The sequence below is a fragment of the Esox lucius genome, chromosome 4, assembly GCF_011004845.1.
Source record: "Esox lucius isolate fEsoLuc1 chromosome 4, fEsoLuc1.pri, whole genome shotgun sequence".
Taxonomy (NCBI): Eukaryota; Metazoa; Chordata; class Actinopteri; order Esociformes; family Esocidae; genus Esox; species Esox lucius.
Genome location: NC_047572.1, coordinates 8,061,097 through 8,083,267, shown reverse-complemented (window position 1 = coordinate 8,083,267; position 22,171 = coordinate 8,061,097). Strand labels below are relative to the sequence as shown.

The window sequence follows — 22,171 nt, the reverse complement described above, 5'->3', positions numbered from 1 at the left end:
GGCTTCTTAAGCCACTCAAAACGGCCACCACTTTGCTGTGTGACGAAAAATATCCAACTGTGTCTCTCATTGTGCCCTTAAAGCATATGATCAAGCACAACATGGCATCCATTGAAGAAGACTCCCTTACTGTGAGCAACATGATGAGAGCCATACTGAACAACCTTTCAGACAGATACACTTCAAACTACAACCACCTGCTGGAGTGCACTGCATTAGACCCCAGATTCCGGGCTCTGCCTCATCTAGAGAAAGACCAGCGTGAGGATGTATTCCACAGACTGAAGGAGAAAGCTGTGCTGTTGTTGCAGAACCAGGTATTTACTTATTTTACTCTCTCTTTCTCTAAATAGATTTTTTAAATAATTTGTTGATTATTATGGCATATTTTTCTAAATGTGTTCAAGTTTTAACTCTTGCGAGAGTAATGATACAAATTATAACAAATAATATAAAAATATTGCCTTCATAACAATGTGAAACCCCTATCACTGTTGTACTTAGATTTTACTGAGCCTTTTTATTTCTGCTTTTCCTCTGTGTAGCATGAAGGTGAAGAAGGTGCCAGTGGTCACCCCCCTGCAGCAGAGCAGCCTCTTGACAAGACAAACAGAGCAGGAGCTGAGCTGAATCAACCTCCTTCCAAAAAAACAGCCTTGGAAGATCTCCTTGGAGGCACTTTCAATGAATCAGTCAGATTGATGCAGAAATGTATTAGTACAGAGCTGAAACATCAATTTCCCTCAATAGCTGTTCACTCAAGTGGTGGAAAGAGAATGCTAGGCAGTATCCACTGTTCTCTAGCCTAGCAAAAGCATACCTCTCCACACCAGCCACCTCTAGTGAAAGGTTTTTTTCATCAGCAGATCTTAGCTTTTGCCGAAAAACTTGGATATGCTGATATTTCTTTAAAAAAAACATGTAAAAAGAAAACCAAGCTAGGAAAGCCTTAGTTTGTTTATATGAAGAGATTTCTTTTATTTGTGTTATTCATTTATTTCTTTGATTTGGGATTTGTTTTAAAATTTCTATTTAGTTTTGTTATTTACATAAAAGATATATCACAAAGAAATGTGAAGCATTTTGTCTGAGTGAGAAATAATAAAATGACACTTTCTTGTCTTAAACCTCATTTTGTGAAATAAACATTGTAAAAAAAATCGTATTGTGAAACCAATATCGTGAACCGTATCGCATCGTGAGTTGAGTTAGTCGTTACATGCCTACTGTGAAGTGACCGTCCATGGGAAAGGGAGTACTTCATGGCTGCACCTGCCACCCCTCACCCGGGTGGTAACGTTTTAGTGAACATGGACTCTCATTGTCTTGGCTCTGTTCACCTCCTGGCATGTGGTCCCTGCTCCTCGGCGTAAAAACTCAATGTATGACGAAGGGTGATGTCATGTGACTGCCCTGGCAGGCCCCTCCCCAGTCCATTCCAGGCCTTCCCGACTGCACTGGTTAGGCCCCTGAGGGGAAGCCTGTGCTAGTTACAGGAACCTTCTTGTAGGTCAGCGCTCCAGGTTCGCACAGCTTCACAGCAATATCGTGGCGGATGGAGGAGCACAAGCTGAGGGCTGGCAGTCAGCGGCATCCATCGCAAACACGATCCCAGTCATATGAGTACCCCCTTCGGTAGAGTTGTGTGTGTGTGTGTGTGTGCACGTGTGTGCACGACCTGTGTTTAATCAGAACACGCCTCGTTTGGTGCGGCTCATCCTCTCGGCCTTAGCGGCGGTATTGTTTGATGACGTTCCCCTGCTCCCTGATCCGCACGCTCCAAAATCCCTTCCCGCCTCCCAGTTCTGCCTGATGACTCCCAGCTAATGAGGCCCAGCTCAGCTGAATGAGGGATCAGCTTCTTCCTTATACGGAGCTGAGTTGGTGGTTGCTTAGCGAGCTAGCTAGTTTCCTGTGACAACACTCCAGGATGAAATAACAAAGTGGCTTTAATTTCTCACCTGAAATGCTTTCCACCATCCTCTATTACGGTTTGGGAATCTGTCATCATTTTGTGTAAAAGTGTTAAATGTATAGCCTAGACTTGAATCCTTCGTAAACCATAAGAAGACGTTTCTTTTGTGTTGCACTGCTGTGTGAGAAATCTTGTTACTTCCTTTAATAATTGGTTATTGTGGATTTATTTCTCATTCTCTCCTCAGTTACAAGTCCATTGTGGAGTTCATTGACACCCAGTTTGAGGCCTATCTGCAGGAGGAGCTGAAAATAAAGCGCACGCTACATAGCTACCACGACACCCGTATTCACGCCTGCCTATATTTTATTGCACCCACTGGACACTCCCTCAAATCCCTTGACCTGGTGACTATGAAGAAGTTGGACAGCAAGGTGAGCTACAAAGTTGGTTAAGTACGCTATAATGCCAGTGGCTGAGAGGGTAGGAGCAAGCTGCTGGAATTGTCTGTTACCTGGGTAAAGATTGACTTAGTTGGCCTAAATGGATACGTTTACACACACTGAGTGTTTTTACAGTAATTGGTTTTTTGACTAATCAGTTAAGCTTTGGAAAAACGTTAAATTAGTAGTGAAAAAGACCAATTAGTTATTACCCTTTATTGGATTGCATGTATGTGGCCACTCTGCAAGTGGTTTTGAACCAAGATATCTGCTGAACGACCATATTCCACATGGAAATAATTGTCTTGAAAATAATTAACCCTAATATGATGATGAACTTTACTGAAGAAGTAATCTGTCATACCTATTAATAACATGCACGGGCAGAAGAGAGAGTCAACATGGAGATGCAAGGTGATAAATGTTTCGCCCCAGAGCCTTTTATCATCACTTCATCGTGGCTCATAAACTCTTCCACACCGTTGGCCCGCTCGCAGATGGGCTCGCTTTCTGATCAGGATGTCGGTGTAGCTCAGCCGTAAACGCCAACCCCCGGTCGTCAGGGTGACTCCGCTCTCTATTTTCTTAATGCCACTCCAGAAGGCCTTATTTGCATAAAGACTTCCTGACTTTCCGACAAAGGGGCTGCTCAGTGTTTGCCAATGCAGCTGTACCCTATCCCACTGATGACCCCCCCTCCACCCACCCACCCGCCTGGGCATGCATTCAAAAGGCCCCCCCGTAGGGGGTCTCCAAGGGCCAGTGCTGGGGGGTGGGGAGGTAGGGTTAGGGGTGCCTGTTTCATAGGGGCGTGTGCAGTGTCTCTTGTTCCAGAACTAGAAGTACTGGCAGGTGAATGTTTGACAAATCCCACCCTATCTTTGAGTTGATTGACCCCATGGACGCTCATGGTGTTGTACTGTACTCCCCCACCCGCCACGTTTCTATTTGACTCAGCAACCGGGAGCTGGACCAAGTGTTTTCCTCTGTGCTGGTTGGTTCACCCATACTAATCTCTCTTGATTTCCTTTTTTTCTCTGTCTCTCTCGCACTCACTCTCTCTTTATCTCTTTCTTTCTCACACACTCTTCCTCTTACTGCAGGCTCATCTCTCTCTCTCTCTCTCTCTCTCTCTCTCTCTCGCACTCACTCTCTCTTTATCTCTTTCTTTCTCACACACTCTTCCTCTTACTGCAGGCTCATCTCTCTCTCTCTCTCTCTCTCTCTCTCTGTCTGTCTGTCTGTCTGTCTGTCTTTGCACAAGCATCTGTGTAGCTAGTCAGAACCAGAGCGTTGTTCTGTTTTGGACTTTCGCAGTCAAGGTGGATGATATTGCTGCTATTTTAACAAGACACAAGGCTCTCATAGTACTTTAGAAAGTACCCTGATCTCAGTCTATTCATATCCCATTTTGGCAAGATGTTCCCCACTTGTCTCTGGAGGTTTAAAGCCAAATGTTCTTGAAGTATTCTTCATATTGAAACCATGGGGAACCAAGGTTCATCGAAGAACTATTTAACTCCGAAGGGGTCTTTGTGGAATCATTAAAAAGCAGTTATTTGATAAACCCTATATTTGTTTTTTTCAAGGACCTCTTATAGGTTCCATCACAATGTCAATAGGAAGTACACCTAAAGAATCCTCTACCAACCTTTTCATGTGAGAGCATAGAATTGGACTTGGTGAGGCTGCACAGTACTGGCTAAAGTTGGCTAATGTGGTTATTATAAATTTGTGGTTATTATAAATTTTTGCTTAGTCTTATATTTAAAATCATTCATAATGGACAATCTCCATCAAAATGGCTAGTACTGTTTTTAAAAATCCAACTCAGTGGAATCAAGCTCCATTGTGCTTGATTGTTTTAGCCTAAAATGATCATCTGTAAGCAGATTTAGAATGTAGACCCAGTTGCAGTCATTTGTTATACAGCTGTAAGAGGTAATTACATTTCACAAGAGCCGTATTTTTTTTATTTTATTCAGTACATCCTAATGTATCCTAAACCTTGTAATTGTTTCAGCCAACAATAGCCTCCTAGCTTCAAGAACATGCTCTACCGGTTCTCAAACCTCTCCTGGGGGCCCCAAGCTGTTCCATGAATGACATATATTACAGAATCAGCCCATCTGAATGAACAAAACTAATTATCAAGCCCTCAAGCTAGTTCAAGGCTACATTTTCTTTCCTGATGGCTGGAGGTTTGAGAACCACTTCTCTACATTGTACCCTCTACCCTTCCTACTACATGTTGTAATTATGTCATCTCATTTGGTCAAACATTTCAAATAATTACTTGTGGTTAATCACAGTCTCCTGTCGCTGTTTTAGAATGTGTTCAAATTTCTCCCTAAATAAAAAATATCTATATAAAAAGCAGTTTATTATATTAAATATATAATGTTAAATAAATGAGGTTTTATTGGTATTCGGCGTCGACAATGCATATTTGTCATCCATTCCATGAAGAGCGTAGTGTACAATGGGACTTTAGTGTGTGTATGCATGGTATACATAGAGATCCGGACACCTTCGGCACAGGTTAAGCAGCCAAAAAGTTTATTTTACAGTGTTCCCCAAAATATGTTCCTGCTCAAGTTAAACACTCACTATGGATGGTTCTGAGGCTCAAAAAAGAAACATAAATTAAGCATTTAAAATTAATCGGACGGTTCAGCAAATTAAGGGTGTAGCCTACTAACATTTAACAATGGAATCTTTTCGAACGCCAGGTGAACATCATCCCCATCATCGCCAAATCAGACGCCATCTCCAAGAGTGAACTGACCAAGTTCAAAATCAAGATCACCAGTGAGCTCGTCAGCAACGGCGTCCAGATCTACCAGTTTCCCACCGATGATGAGACAGTCGCCGAGATTAACGCCACCATGAATGTAAGCAGACACCAGTCACAGCGCTCATATAGCTCGATGAGAATACAACAAGGCGTGTTACAGATTTAATACTTCAAGGGAAAAAATACTAAAAATAAACTTGTCACAGGGCAAAAATGTTCTATTTTCAACCAAAAGCGTTTTGGAAGCCCAGCAGTATGTCTGAATACACTATGCACAACTAACAACATGTTAATTACTACTCATGTAAGGTTCCTCTCACTTGAGTTCTGGGCCATATATTCAGTACATTTCCAGGACCCTGAAACAACACGCTACGGTCGAGCAGGAGATGAGCACCATCTGTGTCCACTCCCGTCTCCCAGTCAGGAAGCCACATAGGGAGGGAACAGCGCAACAGAGTCCAGTCCAGGAAAACCTACTCACTACAGGAAGCTCTGTGTGGGAAAGCGCTGCAGGCTCCCCACGAGAGGGCGGGGCTAAATGAGAGAAGTGACATAAGCGGATGGATTCCAGTGTTTCTGACTGAGGGCTGAGCAGCCAAGGCCAGCTGATCTGCCTTATTTAATTAGCTCTCAGCACCCTTTTGATCTCACGAAGACGCAGCCGGCTCTAGAAAGGTCATGGCTGCAACAGGAAGCCCTCTGTCTTTCTGTGAGAGAAAACAAGTTATCACTGTTGGGTGAAAGGAAAGATTCATAATTCACAGTCGTAGGCCTAAGCGGAGCACATTTCACTCTTAATAGGTTTCCCCTGCAAAATGTGCACCCGTTTATCCAAATCTAAACAAACCCAGTAGTTATGTAATATAACAGCGACGAGTCTGATGACATGATATTAACAGGAAGTGAGGGTAATTAGCGTGTGTGTGGACGTGCCCGGCTGCATGATATGCCAGCGTATTTTATCGTGAGGATGCTGTGAAGTGTTGTGAGGGACTAAGGTGAAGACGAACTGATGACAAGCTCTTTGCCCTCACCACTCCTCAGGGCCATTTGCCGTTCGCCGTGGTGGGCAGCACGGAGGAGGTGAAGATCGGCAACAAGATGGTGAAAGCGCGGCAGTACCCCTGGGGCACGGTGCAGGGTAAGCTGGGGGGGGGGTGTTGTTTCTCCCGTTTTTCCGACCACCATTTCACTCCTACTCATTTTAACTCCCGAACCACTGCACCGCCAAGAGGGAAGCATTTCCGCTTATGTAATGTCATAAACATTTGACTCTTTACTCCCACTGTCGTAAGATTATGAGCGACCGCAGCTGTGATGCTGCTTAGATGCATGACAGATGTACGTCTATGGGTTTTGTATCATAATGTAGAAAGAAGTACGAGAACGTATGCTGTGATAAGAGCGCCTGCTAAATTAGTCAGATATAATGCTTAGATTGTGGTTGATTGTGAAACCTGTAACAGTTATTAGCGAATGTATCAGATTGGCCATAGGAATATCAATGTTAAAAGTCACATTGTCAGCATAGAATTCCAGGATCTATATAATTGTAGGATATTGTGGGGTGTATTTGACACTTCCGCTGCCACCATTTCCCCATCGATGTCGGTTGTGTTGATATGGGTGAACTAGACCCCAGCCCCTCCCAGCAGTTCATGAAGCACAAATGCAATATCGCTTGCCCCGGGCGGTCTTTGACATTGTTCACCAGAAATTGACCCGTCACAGGACACTGAGCGGAGCTGCGTTAGTGGACTTTTGTTAACACATGAGCGGGCCTATGACTCACTGCCCATTATACGTGCCTGCACATTTAATCTGCAGTTCATTCCGTATTGCGTTTGAAACCTGCGAATGCGTGGAACTGTTACATTTTTTTACAACAGCTGACGCTCATTTAATCAACACAGGCTAATTTAATAACCTGCATTTAATAATCAAACGTTATCAAGTGGTAGCACTCTGACATATGGTGGTGTGTGTTTGTGTGTGTTGTTGGCAGTGGAGAATGAGAACCACTGTGACTTTGTGAAGCTGAGGGAGATGCTGATCCGGGTCAACATGGAGGACCTGCGGGAACAGACGCACACGCGCCACTACGAGCTGTACCGCCGCTGCAAGCTGGAGGAGATGGGTTTCAAGGACACGGACCCTGACTGCAAGCCCTTCAGGTGAGGCTGCTTTCCTTCATGTTTCCTCCCAATTTCTGGTGTTCTGACTTTGACCTCCCTACTTCCTGTTTCCTACAGTACCTTATTTTTTGTCCTCCTTTTTCCAGTTTCTTTCCTACATTCTTCATATGAGGCTGCTTTCCTTCATATTTTGTCCCTACTTCCTGTTTCCTCCCTTGTTACATTTATCTTCCCACTTCCTGCATCCTTCCTACTTCCTGTTTCATACCTGTCTCTTTGGTCCTTTTTTTTCCAATTTCTTCCCTACATCCTCCCAAGACTGCGCGCTGATACTCCACACTCCCATTATCGATTTATTCGCAAAGGTTCAACTTAACTCCAGCCAATGCTTGTTTAATTTCAATACTTTACAGTCCAGTTACCTTTCACTTCCTACCAACCATTTAATCACAACCACTGGTCCCACTCTGATTTTAATTGAAGGCTTGGGTTTTTTCACTGTGAATATAGTGCATAGTAATTTATAACTCATTAGTGTGGCATTATTACCTTTCTGTTCTTGTCTGTTCCCCAGTCTGCAGGAGACCTATGAGGCCAAGAGGAATGAGTTCATGGGGGAGCTGCAGAAGAAGGAGGAGGAGATGAGACAGATGTTTGTCCAGAGAGTGAAGGAAAAGGAGGCAGAGCTTAAGGAAGCAGAGAAAGAGGTCTGTGTGAGCTTACTAGTTTTACTAGCCAAAGTGGTGAGCAAAAATTACAGCAAGTGAAACAATAGGAATGTGACTATTTTATGCTTAGGGTTTAGAGTTTGGATTCAAGGTTATGTTTAAGTTAGGAGTTTCCATTGTTAGTAAAGCTTTAGTTCTGCGTCATGTCCTCAACAATCCTAGCAACTTAACAAGTACTATGGATACATCTCTACACATTCAAAATACATTTTTAAGACGTTAGTCTTCTCCCTTGCCCCATAGCTGCACGAGAAGTTCGACCGGCTAAAAAAGCTGCACCAGGACGAGAAAAAGAAGCTGGAGGACAAGAAGAAGTCCCTGGACGATGAGCTGAACGGCTTCAAGCAGAAGAAGACAGCTGCCGAGCTGCTGCAGTCCCAGGCCCAGCAGGCAGGGGGATCCACCACACTGAAGAGGGACAAGGAGAGGAAAAAGTAAGTCACAGATGGTGGAGAACTAAAGGATTCAAACTGTTTGCCGTTGTGAAACAAAGTGCAAGAAATGTTGATGGTTCCTGTCTTGAGCAAGTGGGTGTTCCTTTCTCGCGTACTTCTGCACTTGAGCGTCATGTTCCTTCCTAGTATCTGACATGCTAATGTGAGAATGGTAAAAGCTGGCTCTGGTCTTATTGTTCCCTTTCTTCTCACCCAAACCAGCCATTTCGGACAAAATAAGACAGTGAGATGTCTCGTTCAGTCTCAGGGCTTGAGATTAACACTTGTCCGTGACAAGTAAATAAAATAGTCAGACAAGGAGAGTGCTGACTGCACTTGTTCGAATGGACAAGTGAAATTGCAAAGTGAAATAAATCCTTACTTAGGACCAATTACGGAGATTGTGTGGGCTAATCAAATTCAGCAGCAAGTTGCTAGCTCTTAAAGTCTGTTTTTTGTCATGAGATTTGTGTGCAGTGTGTGTCTGCCCGCAATTTTCAAACATAGTAATCCGAGATCTCGATTTAAGGTTATTCGTTCATCAAAAAATGTGTCTTAAGTATGAGTATGCAGGTTGCGATTTATGCACACACAAAATCGGCCGTAGCTGTTTTCAAAGTATTTCTGTTGTTTCTTTAGTAGCTGGGTTTTATTGTATACAACAATACCCAGTGACAGCCAGACTGTTGCAAGGGCATTTGTTCCGTTACCTTGGCAACTTTCTTTCCCTTTAACTGGCAGCTGACATTTTTTGTCTGATAATTTAGTCACAAATGTTGTAATACATTTGGCAATATAAAGCATTACTACATACTGGGAATACATTCAATATTTCAGGAATATTATACAGCATATTCATGCATAGTTTTTTATGTGTCAAATCTGATTTTGCGTTTATCTAGCTACCTGCCACAGTGCTTGGTAGACCAAAATGTCAGTTTGAGGCACTACGGTGCTTTTATTAGTTATATTACATACAAACACATTGGTGCCCATGCAAATTTAGCACCCCCTGTAGGTCATGTGGCCTTGTCCTTAAAATCATAATGTCCTCTCAGGTTATGAGAAAATGGTATGTAAATTAGCTCCAAAGGGATACGTTTACCTGAGTTTGATTTGATACAGCGGGAGACAATTGCTCGTTATTGCAGACATGCAAGGCAATAAAATACTTGAAACTTCTGTTTCGGACAAGTAATTTCTGCAGTTAGACAAGTGAAAATCTGATCCACTTATCTGAAGGACAGTGGTGAGAGAAGTTAATGTCAAGCCCTGAACCTCTCTGCGGGCGGGTGGGTAATATGTAGACCAGAGTGGGCCCTTTCTGACTAGAAAAAAGGAGCAAGCTGGATGAATTATTTTCTACACCGTCTCTGAGTAAGTATTTTCATCCACGTTCACTTCCCTCCTCCCCAAACAGCAGGTATATCATTCCCTAGGTGAACAGGGCCATGTTCATTAGGAACCCAAATGGACCAGAATGGGGCAGGAACTAACTGGACTTCTAAATTCCATGTTCTGCTGTGAAATGTTTCCAAACGTTTTCAGTCCCACACCCTTATGAACACTACCCAGTTATCTTTTAGGATACTGGACCGGAGCAGTCTGGATGGCACAACCTGATCTAGGTGGATCAAACTGGATCAGTTGGGTGGGACTCTTGTGGCAGTAACATTTAGACAGTGATTAATCCTAACAAGGGGTACCTCACATGTATGATAAGAGAGAAATGACTGAGTCTGTCATTGGTAAGAAAGCCATGCTAATGATGTTTTGTCAGCACAATGAGTAAACATATTACTGTTCCTCTTCATCAGATGTTTAGATATTTGATCCAAATAGGAAGGACTAATGTATATCGAACTATAAATATGATTTGATTCTGTGTGGTATGTGGAGCACTTAAGTGGTGCACAGCACTGCAGCAGCCCAACCGTATATATGAAAAAGCCTGAGACACATTAACGAACGACAAACTCCTGATTCACAGCTTACATTTGCTAGTTTCTAGGAAAATGTTTTGGTTTGCCCTGTTGATGTCTAGAACATATAATGGTTTCTCTCCCCAGTGTAATCGGTAAGTGATCCGTTGAAATGGAAAAGTCCTATAGGGAGGTACGCTCCCTACGGCTTAGTTTACCAGTGTATATAGCTTTTCCTCTTCAGACTTTGTAACTATGGTAACTTGTCCCGGCCCCCCTGAAATTATGATCGCAGTCACTTTAAAGTTTCCTGTTGTGTTCTGTCTATGATAAAGAGTACCAAAGATTGCAATATCGTAAACTGGAATAAACCTCAATGTTAACCAGGTTTATCCAGATTAGATTTGGGATTACAGTAGTCTGATTAACAGCGACTGCTGGTTATACCTGTTGTACCAAGCGGGGGGTAGAACAGCTGTGTCCACATTTACAGGGGTTATTCTCACTGGTCCTTTCATGCTGGTAATAACCCCTGGTTGTCTGTTCAAGCTGACGTGAGTCCCGTCACCGGCCCCCGTTAGAAAGTACGAAGAAACTTGCACTGAATAAGGTTCTTTTTTTTGTTGTTTTGACATTTCATTTCCACTATCGGTTCTGTGCTCTCTCTTAAGGCTGGGGTCTCCCCCCATTAGGCAGCTGCTTTTATTCCTCACAGTGTTCACTTTACTTGACTCCCATTCCCTTCCTTCCTCTGGGCTATGGAAAACATTGTTGGCCAGGTTCCCGGACACATATTAAGTCTTGAACTGGACAAAAAAAAAAAGCTTAATTATGTCTGGGAAAGAGGCCTTATGAATTCTACTTCCTCATTGACTCAGTTGTTGGATTCCAAACTTCACCACTATTCGGTTATTGACATGAGAGAATAAAGTATATTCGGTTTCAGCACCAAGACAGTGTTTTCTTCAGTAACCAGAGGATGTGGGCGTGTTTTAATAAGTGTTTCCGTGTGGATTCTGTGAGTGCATGTGTCACCTATGTTGCATCCATGCTTTTTTACAGTTAACTCCTCCCACACTTGCTGCATGCTGCATGAGACATCTAGCTCTGGTAAGCCTTGCTCCCTCACTCTTCCGGTAACCAATGACCAAAAGCACATTTAGAAAAACATCAAAATCCTTTTTAATAACTTTAGTAAGATTAGAACAGACAAGGAAGTCCATAAATGTAATTATAAAGTACTTCTCTTTGTCACTTCTAGTAGCTGTTAGAAATGCAGACAAAAGTCTATATGCTTACTTTTAAAACCTCTTAGTTCCTATAGAAATTAATTACCACAAATGTGTTTTTGACAACTATAACTTCTCCAAATAAAATGTTAGAACGCACATGTAACATTTGTAGATACTATACATTTAGTGTATTCGCCCACGACTCAGTTCAAGACACGATCACTGCAGTAGCAGTTCATCATGTTCTGTGGATGGCCATGCCAGCGCCAGCCTCATAAAGACTTAAAAACAACCAAGTGTATTACCACCCATCAGATTTTCTGTCCTGTCTCTCTTTTCGAAAACCAAAACAATCCCCTTTTGTGTTTCACCTCTGCCCATCCACAACACAAAGAGCCTTTCATAGCCTGGCAGAATCTCTTAAGGTCACGATAGGGCCTCTGTTCACGTCTAAGGCAAATCCTTGTTTATGGGTATTCTTTATGGTAATGTTTTTTTTTTCATCTTTCAGTTATTTGACACCAACCTCTTTTTTTATTACATTTTTTATATGAGGTGAAAGACAAGCCCAGTGAGAGCTACTCTATTCGTACAGATTCAGCCATAGCGGTAATATCCTAGACTCTCAGTGTTTCCATGCAGTGCTGCATAACGTTTCCAGGAAATTAGTACGGTGAACCGCCAGGACCATACGGAGACACTGTGTTTTTCTAGAGCTCAATAGTGAAACGGCCAAGTAAACTATTTGAATACTTTTCCTTTAGTCAAACGAAAAATGCAGAACCGTTTTGTTACACTTCTGCATGCGTGACTTGGCAATAGATTTTCATGTATTTAAACTTGACATTTTACAGTAGTTATCATTACATCTGCATGTGTCCATTAAGCCTGTAAAGCTCATTATCTCCTGATTCTGTACTGTGAGGCTGCTTGACACACAGGGTCCTGCCCCTGACATGGTGCTAGTCTATCGCTGGGCCCTGCCCTGAATAGTGTGGCCTAGCAGAGACTCGTCTGGTCCCATTTCACAGTCCAGTGCCTAGGACTTGGCCAGGAATTCCAAACTGTCAGACTTTTATGACTCTATAAATGATAAAACATCTTACTGAATGTCAATCTGCCTTTTCTTAGTTCTTTTTTCACTGCAGTGTATTTTCAATGTTATTTTTTTTTTTTTTTTTTATCAAATTACAGCTGCCACTCCATTTATAAGTGCCAATTACCATTGGCCAGCAAAAGTTACTGGTGTTTCTGGGCTTTAACCACAAGGCCACAGTCAGTTTGTTGTGTCAGACTGGTGTACCAAAATCATTTTGTTTCAACAGATATCTGATATCTCCCCACTTTCATGCACTCAAATTAGAGCAGGCTAATGCACGTTCCTTTTGACATTACATTTTACCACTAACACAAAAATTATTTAATTTGTTTTACAAAAGTATGTCCACTGGTGCTGTTGTTAACCCGTAGAAAATCAATAACGGTCCTTCTCTCTCGTTTCCAGTTCAGGATTCCTGTAGAAAAGTGCTCCCTCCCTCAGCCAGCTGGGAATGAGTCCCCCCTGGCAGTGCCATGCTGTTCTTTGTGCCCTCCCTGGCCTCTTCCCCCTTTTCCCATTCCAAACACCCGCCCCTACTCTTTGAAAGAATTCAGCCATTACTGTGAACGAGGAACCTTGACTCAAATGCAACCTTTTTGTGTTAAATTTTTTTACAAGCCATGAGTCTACGTTTGCTTGTTGTTGTTGTTGTTGTTTTTTTTTTATGTTGGAAAGTAGATGTTCTCTTTTTACATTTTTAAAATTTTTAATTTTAGTTGTTGACATGTTCCGCATGACTGGGTGCGCTTTTCAACTGAACACAGGCAGCTGCTGTTCTTACTGGCAGATGTTTGTGGAGGCTAAGGTGAAAAGACTATCAGCTGTCGTCTGACTGGGCAAGGGTTGTGTCTTCTCTCCTAGGGTGACCTAAATAGCCCCCGACAGTTAAACGTCGGAGTGCATCGTTATCTTGTTGACACACGACGCATCCAGTTATTACTGAACACGAGAACAGCCACCACACATTAGGAGATATAGCCTGGTCCATGTCAGTGAGTTATGGAGTTGGCATCGTAGTAAAACAAATTGCCATCCAGGCTATCTTGTGAGAGCAATCTTGTGCTAATGGTCGACGGCTGATGTTATTCCATCTTAGCCTAGTGCATGTGCAGACATTAATGCTTTTTTTATGCCTGTTCGCAGTACATCATTTTTTTATACATGCTATCTACATATACCTACATGTTTCCTTTTCACATTTGAAACGTGATTTTGTATATCTCCAGTGAACCTGTGATTTATTTTATTCCACGTAAAAGCACATAATAAACAACTTAATCACATAATAGTTCAGTAGGGGTCAGTATTGCACTTGTATCAGTGTTACACAAAAAAAGCTTTATCTCAAAAGTAAATAAAGGGCCAATTTCAACAAATGTCAACTGTGGGCACGGTTATTGTGTATGGAAAAATGGAATGAGGCAATATTTGAATGATGCAGTGTACGAGTGAGTTGTGCACAGGTTTGGTCTAGACACCTTATAATCCTCATTCGAGGGCTTTATATTTATCACACTATTGTTATTGACAAAACAACTCATGCTGAGCAAAATTGTCTGCAAATGTCGTTGTTTGTGTTTTGGGGTATGTTTTCAGTCTCTACATTGAATATGGGATGTCGATCAGAAAGAAATGTTTTTAGAACCCCCCACCCCATCTCCAAAACCACGTCTTTATGTCCTGGATTAGTATGATTGATAGGCCTCTGTGCTGTGGTGGATGGGGGTGGGGCTAACCACTCAAATGTCCACAGATACAGGCATTTCACTGTGGTCTAATTGTATTGAACCAAATCGTCGACATGTCCTTTACAGGGGTAGGGTAGATTTGGTTTACAACTTCTCACAATCCCTTCTCAAGTGGCTCTGTCTTAATGTTTCTGGGAACTATCTGTCGTCCAATGTGCTATCGGCTGCCTTTGTGTGGTGTATCATTCATACAAGCCCTGATTGAATGCCTCTGCTCACTGCTATCTATGTATTTACCTTTCCTTTGCAGTAATCCCTGGCTCTGCACTGAGTAGGTGCTTCCACCCTCAAGCTTTGCTAAGGGACCAAGCTTTGTGGGTAGCGGGTACCCCAAGGCCAAGGAGAGCCATTGAGGACCCCCACTTTTCTGTGTTAAAAAACAAAACACGAGTCTGCTCTATGTATTAATGAAAGGAGAACCTCCTTATCTGTGTCCTTCTGTGGATCTAACCGTACGTGCTTAATGTGTGGCTAAATGTCTTGCCCATGGCTATGCTTTCTTGTTCTGTCTTGTTTTTGCTGTGTTGGCTTTGATGACTAATATCAACCTTTTGCTTTTGTAGGGATAGACATTTGTGGACAACGTGTTGTGCACTTCACTTTGTAGTCTTTCCATCCACACTATATTTAATATTGTCCATGTGTGATTTATTAACTGCCACTGAATACTTTTTTTGGATTTTCAGAGGACATTATACCTGCTGCGAGCAGTTCTCAGTAAGACTTGTCCCAATGAAAGGGGATAAAGCTATTTATTTAGTGTTTTATATCTATGTTGTACTAAAATCTAACTAGCTATTGTACGCTATTGTTTAAGTTGTTATTTTTTACCTCAAAACACTGTCCGTTTATTTGTAATGCAGTTATTTGAAGAACAGTGGCAAATATACATGTCTTAGGAAAACCCAAATATTACTGTCATGAAATACTGTCAGTAAAGGCTTGTTTCTTATTATAATGAACCTTGTCTTGTGGTAGGCATTGTTGCTATCTCTGACTGCTTGGGCATCTCTTGTAACCTTGCATTTGTCTCTTTCTCTCTCTAGCTTCTTTTAATCTGTCTTGGCCACCTGTCTGAAGAGGGGATTGCAGCTTCGACAAGAACTAAGCACCCATTTCCTCTTCCTGTCTTTTCTCGCCTTTTCAACCTATTTTAACTTCCTTCTCATTTGCTTGGTTGAACATGGCCTTATGTGGGCTTCACATGGTATTTTTGGATAGCAAATTTACGTTTTACCACCTACTCATGGTAAACTTTGGCCAGAGGGAGTCCTTCACTTCATATTATTCAGATATCTTGGTGTATGGATGAACAAAGATTTGCTCAGGTAGGATAAAACACAATGGTTCTAGAGAAAGATGCTGAATAAAATCAACGTTTGTTAGTCATTGCTCTGGATTATTTTTGGTTATATTTTGCACAAAACTATCAGAATTGAATTAACTGTTAATTTTAAGAGATTCTTAACGTAAAAACTCAATCATATTCAGTAAATTTTGTGAAAGGCTAGTTGTACAAAAAAATCCCATCTAATGTGTTCCTCATTCAAAGGGGGTAAATATGAATGCAAATAGCACAATCCAGATATAAATAAAATAATTTAAAAACCATAAAGTCTTATTAATTTGATTTTTGATAAAGCTAAGTGTGTCATCTTACCGTAAGCTAAAAGTGTGACAACTAGAAAGGTGTTAATTGGGAACACATTTAAACCCATAGCAAAAATTCCAAGCCAAATAATTACAGCAAACTGTTTGTACAGAGTAAGTTGTTTAATTGCTTCATAAAAGAGCCAAAGCCATATTCATGTCAAACACTTCGTGAAAACATTTTTCCTACTGAAATACCATGTAGGTCACATTTAATGCCCTTTACACATTGTGCTTTAACTTCCATTGGCTTTTTCTTTATTTTGCATGTCTTATGGGCTATTCCTTGCAGAGTGCCACTGTGATTCAGATTTTTCAGTTTTGTAAGTCAAACAAAAACAATGATCAGAAAGTTTAAACTAACCATACAACTATATGCACAAGAAAACTCAACAAAAATAAATCTACTTGAAAACCATGCAGACCTACATTTGTAACTGAATGACGGTACAAACAACACAATTTTTTCCTGATTGGTTTTTGATTGACTGATGTTTTGAACAAAAAATTTGAGTCTCACTGTTACTCTGTTACCATGGGATTGCCTCATGCTATTTTTTTTACATTTAATCTCTTTGATCTTGGCATTTTTCTCACAGTTGTTTTCTTCCCTCCGAGTTCCATTTTGCACTCTCACATTTGATGGTCTATTGTTTTGACCAGTTTTATCTTGTGTATTATTCCTTGTTATGTGTAGTTATACCCCTATCCACAATTTTCAGCACCCATATTGCCAAATATTACAATGAGATGGAGTTGAACACTCCACTTGTATAATTCATAAGGATATATTTTGTGTATTGAAGTGGAGACCTGTTTATGACATATGATCTTTGGACGTGACTCTCTTTGTGTAAAGTAACATTTCAGTGGAAGAAATTGCCATACATTTTTCTAGCATATGCCATAAGCACCCCTTCTAGTCAGTTACCCGTAAACAGCACACACAATGAAATATTTGATGTAGTTTGATTCCATTGATGTACATTTTCAATAAAATTATTAAGAGAAAGTGTGTTCTTTTTTCTATACTAAATTGCTTATTTGTTTAAATAATGGCATGCACATTTACACTGAGAGACATACATTTTTAGTTCAACAATGGTATTTTGATCAATCACATGATACCACTTTTAGAAATGATCTCATTAGCACAAAAAAAACAAGAACTTCAGAATTGGGCTACCTTTTTGAACGCAATCAGTTTTAGAAATCTTTGAGCACTTTGAAAGTGAAGAGGAGACTGCCACCTTCTGGTTAACAGGGGCAAGGGGCTGGACCTACCATTCTAAATGTATTGGCAAGCTGTTACTTTTGAATATATATTTGTGTGTATTCCAAAAAACATTACCATTACCAAAAAACATTGTTATGGAGTTATATCGACCACATTTTCATCCAGTCCGCTACTAGCCCATCCAAAGCACGTCAAAGCTGAGTACGTCACGCCGCAGACGCCATGATTAAGCTAGATGAACAGAAAATGGAGGATTGTTAAGGGTGGTTTACATACAGTGCTACTGTAAATACAATGTTAAAATGTATATGTGTGCAATTGCTCAACAATGTAAAACACTGTTTCAATTCCACATAACGACCAGCTTGAATATAGCTACCAATACAGCCTTCAAGTGACCCTGGTAAACTAGCTGACAGCGATGTCCCCCCCGGATATTATGATGATGACCGAAGCTTTTGTCGAAGCCGCTAGCTAGCTAACTAGTCGACATTCAATACGCATTGAACTTGCAAGCTAATTATTACTGTAAGATACTGACATCAAGGGCACATAAAAACGTCGGATTTGGACCTTTGCCTAGAGGTAAGAGTGGCTAAAATAGTAAATGGACAAAAACCAATTAACCGTTTTGTGCTCTCACATTTCTATGCAGGAGAAGAGCTGATGTGATGATGAATGAATCCTTTTTCAATGAGCTAATCGTGTTAGCCATGTTCGCTTTAACGTCGTTACTGCGTCACCTGTTAAAATATGTTATGTTTTTGGATAGTTAACTAGTTGTAAGTTTACATCTGTAGACAATGTTTTCAGGGGTATTAATGAATATAAGTTGGCATCATGGTATGCTTTGAATTACATGCAGTCAATGCTAACGTTAGCTGTTATGCTAACTGTATAGGTAGTTGCTAATGCTACTGTACTACATATTCTAATTCGATCACGTTAACGGTTGTGTATGTTTCAGTCATACTAACGCCGGTACTGTACATCAGACATTTAGCCGACGTTGCATTTTAATGTACCTTTATGGGCGATTTTGACTGAATATATAATTATTTTACGTTTGTTGTTAAGCTAGGTAGTCTTAACACATACGTTAGCTAACTGTCTGGGCCCTGGCCGAGACCCATAATTCCCAGCGACTCATGACATAATGGTGGCCATGCTGGCAACTGGATATCATCTTTGCTGCAGTCTAAACTGAGTTACTAGCAACATAGTACCACTGTAGATGTTCTGCCTACTTCTCAATTACTCAGTTTTACACTGACATCTGTTAGTTAGTTTCAACAGGATTTCAAAAGCAAGAAATTGTGTTTGGGCGGAAACTAAGCATGAAAGAAATCGATTGAACAAATTACAATAGTTGTTGATGTTTCGCCGATATTGTTTCCACTGTGTGCAGGTGGTATTTCAGAGGCATACATTTGCGAAGTGTAACAAGTGGTCTCCTAAATATAGTGTTTACTATTAGGGGGGAAAGTAAAGTGTCTTGAATTACTATGTTGCGTATTTACAATGTATACATCTGTTTTAGAGGTATGGCACGGATTTGATGCGAGAAGTACTGGGTATGGCTGAAGGGATTGACATTGGCGCAATGCCCTCCTATGACCTGGTTCCAAGTGCTGAAGCAAAAAAGAGACCCAATTCATCAGATGGCAGTGAGTGATTTTCTTTCTTTGGACCGAACTTCTTTCCATCTTTTTCTGAGATTGTTGAAATATTTTTTACTAATCTACATGAAGGTGAAAAATAACTCCCATAACATATCAATGCTGTTATTGATGTTTAGACGCTTGTCATTGATTGCTTTTTCTTGTTCTTTAATGTCAGGAGAAGAACCAATGAGGAAAATGCCAGTGTCCAAATTTGGTTCCCGACCACGGTTTGAACCTGTTCACTTTGTTAGTGGTGGTAGCAGCGGCGGGTCTGGTAATGATGAGAAGGAGAATGACAAGGAACGCCGGAGGAGTGAAGTGAACAATATGAGACAGCACGTCTCAGACTCTGACCATATGTCTTATGGCAGTCACCGAGCTCAGGGCTCCTATGCAGCCAGACCAGCATTTGACAGAGTATCATCATATGGTTCTTTTTCTGACTCTTGGAGGGACAGAGATCGAGACAGAGAGAGAGACATACCCTCAGGTAGCATGGTTGGTTTAGGTTATGGGGGCAGAGGATCCACCTCAAATTACATGGCAAAAGTGCAGCTGGACTATTCGGCCAGATACGAGGCCCACAGCAGTAGGCAGATGGACTCATACTCTCAGCCCCCAAGGTTTGATGGATATGGAGGGGGCAGTCGATCCGGAGGTTGGGGGGACATGGGACGCCAAGGCCTTGGCTTTGGGCATCAGGACAGACCTTCATCCAGCAGGCCATTCAGCAGAGTCTACAGCAGCCCAGGAAGGAACAGCCCGTCTTCTGTTTCTGGGTCTTCTTCACAACCCGTTTCCATATCTCAAGCCGTTCTGGATGAAAAGCAGAGGCTGATCAATAGCGTAGCGTCCGCCATAGCCGTCACTCTACGTGACCCTGCGTTCATGTGCGGTGCTGAATCTCCCAACTACAATTTCATGCTGAGCCGGAGCATCCAGGCCTGTAAGACCAACCCAGAGTACATCTACGTAAACCTCAAGGATATCCCTCCTGCAGACCTTCCCAAGAACAGGAAAGTACCAACAGATGGGTACGCCTGCGAGCTGAGATGCCAGTGTGTTTACCTCGCTACCGGATACTCTGGCAGCAAAAACGGGGCACGGGACCGTGCATCAGAGCAGGCTATTAAGCTTTTCTTGAAACCAGTGGAGGTCCGTGCCGTGCAGCGCAAATTCCGACACTCCTTTGTCAATGATATCGTGGTCTGCCAGATGCATTGCCCGACCCCAGAGTTTCTACCAGCACTGCGCAACCCAGAGGATAAGCCAACTCCTAGCTCCAAGGGTCAGTACGAGCCAGACAAACGCAAGCACTGGACAGAGTTTGTGGTGGTCGACAATGCCCACGATGCCATCTGTATCCTCAACAACTCTGCCGCATACAACCGCATGAAAATCGACTACAAGTTTGATGTGGTGCCCAACAGTAGTGCGTGGCAATGTAGTGTCTATCTGCAGGATGAGCTGGTGGCACAGGCCAAGGGAAGTAAGAAAACGTCCAAACACATAGCTGCCGAAGAGGCGGTTAGGAAACTGCGTATGAACCAGGCGGCCCGACAGCAGCAACAACAACCGCAGCAGTTCACCAGAGGGAACCATCACCCTGACCCATCAGGTGGGCGTTTCGGGCAGCAGGGCGGCAGGAAGAAGCACTTGAGCGAATTGGTTATCCTGGAGAACTCGGACAATGCCATCTGCATCATCAATGACACCGCCCAATTCAACAAGGTGGCGGCAGATTACAAGTTCACCGTGCTACCGGACCACCGCTGGAGGTGCGAGGTGTACCTCGAAGGCCAGTACGTAGCGGCGGGCATCGGACCCAAGAAGACAGTGAAGCACATTGCCGCAGAGGAGGCCCTGGCCACCCTCCGGCAGACCCAGGCTGTTGTAAAATCCAACCTTAGGAAGGAGGGAAACGCTGATGCTCTCTCCCGCCATCAGATTCTGAGTCGTTCAGGGGAGGAGGCGTCGAGACAAGAGATTAAGGAGGACAACATTGGGAATCAGCTGCTACGCAAGATGGGCTGGAAAGGAGGTGGATTGGGCCGGGAAGGAGAGGGCATATCGGAACCTATAAAGGTGAAAGAGCAGTTCTCAAGAGAAGGATTGGGTATGGACATGGACAAGTCTGGCAACCAGCTCACCAAACGGAACATCGAGGACATCATCCGCAACTATGCCAGTTCAGACCGTCAGGATGACCTGCGCTTCTCTACCGAACTTAACAATGATGAGCGCAAGCAAATACACCAGATATCCCAGAAGTATGGCCTGCGAAGTAAGTCTTATGGGCAGGGCAGGTTACGCTTTCTCATTGTCAGCCGCAAAGTTCATAAAGACCAGCTCATTGGCCAGCTCTTGCAAGAAGGGCAAGTGGGACGCTACGAGCTGGTAAAACCTCAGGCGTCACACTAACTGGATGTGGCATACAATGACTGATACTAAAGAACAAGTAACACACCAGATCTAGAAGAGTTATGTACTTTTGTGTGTAAGGGTGGGGGGTTAAATGTCTAATACTTCAATCTTTTAGGCTTGACTTTTGGGGAAACGTCAGTTTCTGCATTCCTTTTCCTGAAAGGAAAGTTCAAGCTTAATTCTTCCGTCAGCTGGAGCTTTTGAATACAGTTGCATATTTTCTGGCATCATTGTTTTTAAGCTTTTTCTTGTCACCCATTCCACTATTTTGTGTCTTGTCAGCTTCACATTTGCACAATATGCTAGTCTTGAAGTGCTTTGTGCTGTTACATTAGAGTTCTGTATTTGGACAGAAATGCTTTTGCAAATGTTTTTTTATGGCTACAGAAATTGCCCGAACCAGCAGAATGCCTGCCATTTTACATTCTCACCTTCACATTCATCAGTAGTATTGTCTATCTGGATGGCATCACCTCAGGTGATGAAAGGTGTGAAGAGGCAACACCTGTAACTATTTGCTGACATTGCCACATCCATGCCATAATAATGGCACTGTTGTACCTTTCCGGATTGTTTGAAATGATCAGTTGCTTCCATTAATTGTTATTTGAACTGTCACATGGTAAATGCGTAAGCAGTGGTCTCTGAAATGTCAGATACATCGATGTGAATACACTTGTCTGCTTGTTTTCACAGCTGTAATAATGATCAATAAATTAAGTCTGGTAATTGAGTCTTGA

The 22,171-nt window shown here is 42.2% G+C and overlaps 2 protein-coding genes and 2 long non-coding RNA genes across 9 annotated transcripts in view; 3 read left to right on the top strand and 1 right to left on the bottom strand.

Annotated features, from left to right (window-relative positions):
- The window catches only part of LOC109615719, a 3,123-nt gene extending 2,124 nt beyond the window's left edge, over positions 1–999 (top strand). Inside the window, exons 2-3 of the long non-coding RNA XR_002196692.2 lie at positions 84–317; positions 546–999. This is a non-coding gene — a long non-coding RNA (uncharacterized LOC109615719). The remainder of the gene's footprint in view (positions 1–83; positions 318–545) is intronic.
- The window catches only part of sept6 (septin 6), a 23,427-nt gene extending 6,309 nt beyond the window's left edge, over positions 1–17,118 (top strand). Inside the window, exons 4-11 of one of the 4 annotated variants that reach the window (XR_829133.3) lie at positions 2,163–2,349; positions 5,091–5,252; positions 6,203–6,299; positions 7,164–7,332; positions 7,868–8,000; positions 8,265–8,455; positions 10,927–10,987; positions 13,114–15,839. Coding sequence is in view for 3 of the 4 variants with exons in the window: in XM_010896133.3 (XP_010894435.1) it covers positions 2,163–2,349; positions 5,091–5,252; positions 6,203–6,299; positions 7,164–7,332; positions 7,868–8,000; positions 8,265–8,455; positions 13,114–13,129 (955 nt within the window). In the remaining variant the exon portion in view is untranslated. Of the gene's footprint in view, positions 1–2,162; positions 2,350–5,090; positions 5,253–6,202; positions 6,300–7,163; positions 7,333–7,867; positions 8,001–8,264; positions 8,456–10,926; positions 10,988–11,439; positions 11,488–13,113 lie in introns of all 4 variants that reach the window. The other 3 variants (XM_010896149.3, XM_010896141.3, XM_010896133.3) reach the window with 3 other exon arrangements.
- On the bottom strand, positions 17,112–18,472 carry LOC109615720. Its single transcript, XR_002196693.3, has 3 exons — positions 18,369–18,472; positions 17,987–18,086; positions 17,112–17,574 (listed from the first exon to the last, which is right to left on the bottom strand). It is a non-coding gene; the product is annotated as an uncharacterized LOC109615720 (long non-coding RNA).
- Positions 17,563–22,171, top strand: nkrf (NFKB repressing factor). Of its 3 annotated transcripts, none has more exons than XM_034291621.1 (3): positions 17,563–17,928; positions 18,884–19,010; positions 19,183–22,171. In XM_034291621.1, exons 2-3 carry the CDS (start codon positions 18,902–18,904, stop codon positions 21,426–21,428), a joined length of 2,355 nt encoding a protein of 784 aa, XP_034147512.1. In that variant the 5' UTR covers positions 17,563–17,928; positions 18,884–18,901; the 3' UTR covers positions 21,429–22,171. The 3 variants fall into 3 exon arrangements, with proteins under 3 accessions (XP_034147512.1, XP_019901530.1, XP_019901529.1); XM_020045971.2 differs by lacking the exon at positions 17,563–17,928 and adding an exon at positions 18,104–18,125; XM_020045970.3 differs by lacking the exon at positions 17,563–17,928 and adding an exon at positions 18,579–18,751.

What these genes read in the sequence shown, in the direction of transcription:
- nkrf (XM_020045970.3), top strand. Translation starts at nt 18,719, where the DNA reads ATGTTTCGCCGATATTGTTTCCACTGTGTGCAG. An exon ending in ATTGTTTCCACTGTGTGCAG is followed by an intron (nt 18,752 to 18,883) that starts GTGGTATTTCAG and finishes CATCTGTTTTAG; the next exon opens with AGGTATGGCACGGATTTGAT. An exon ending in ACCCAATTCATCAGATGGCA is followed by an intron (nt 19,011 to 19,182) that starts GTGAGTGATTTT and finishes CTTTAATGTCAG; the next exon opens with GAGAAGAACCAATGAGGAAA.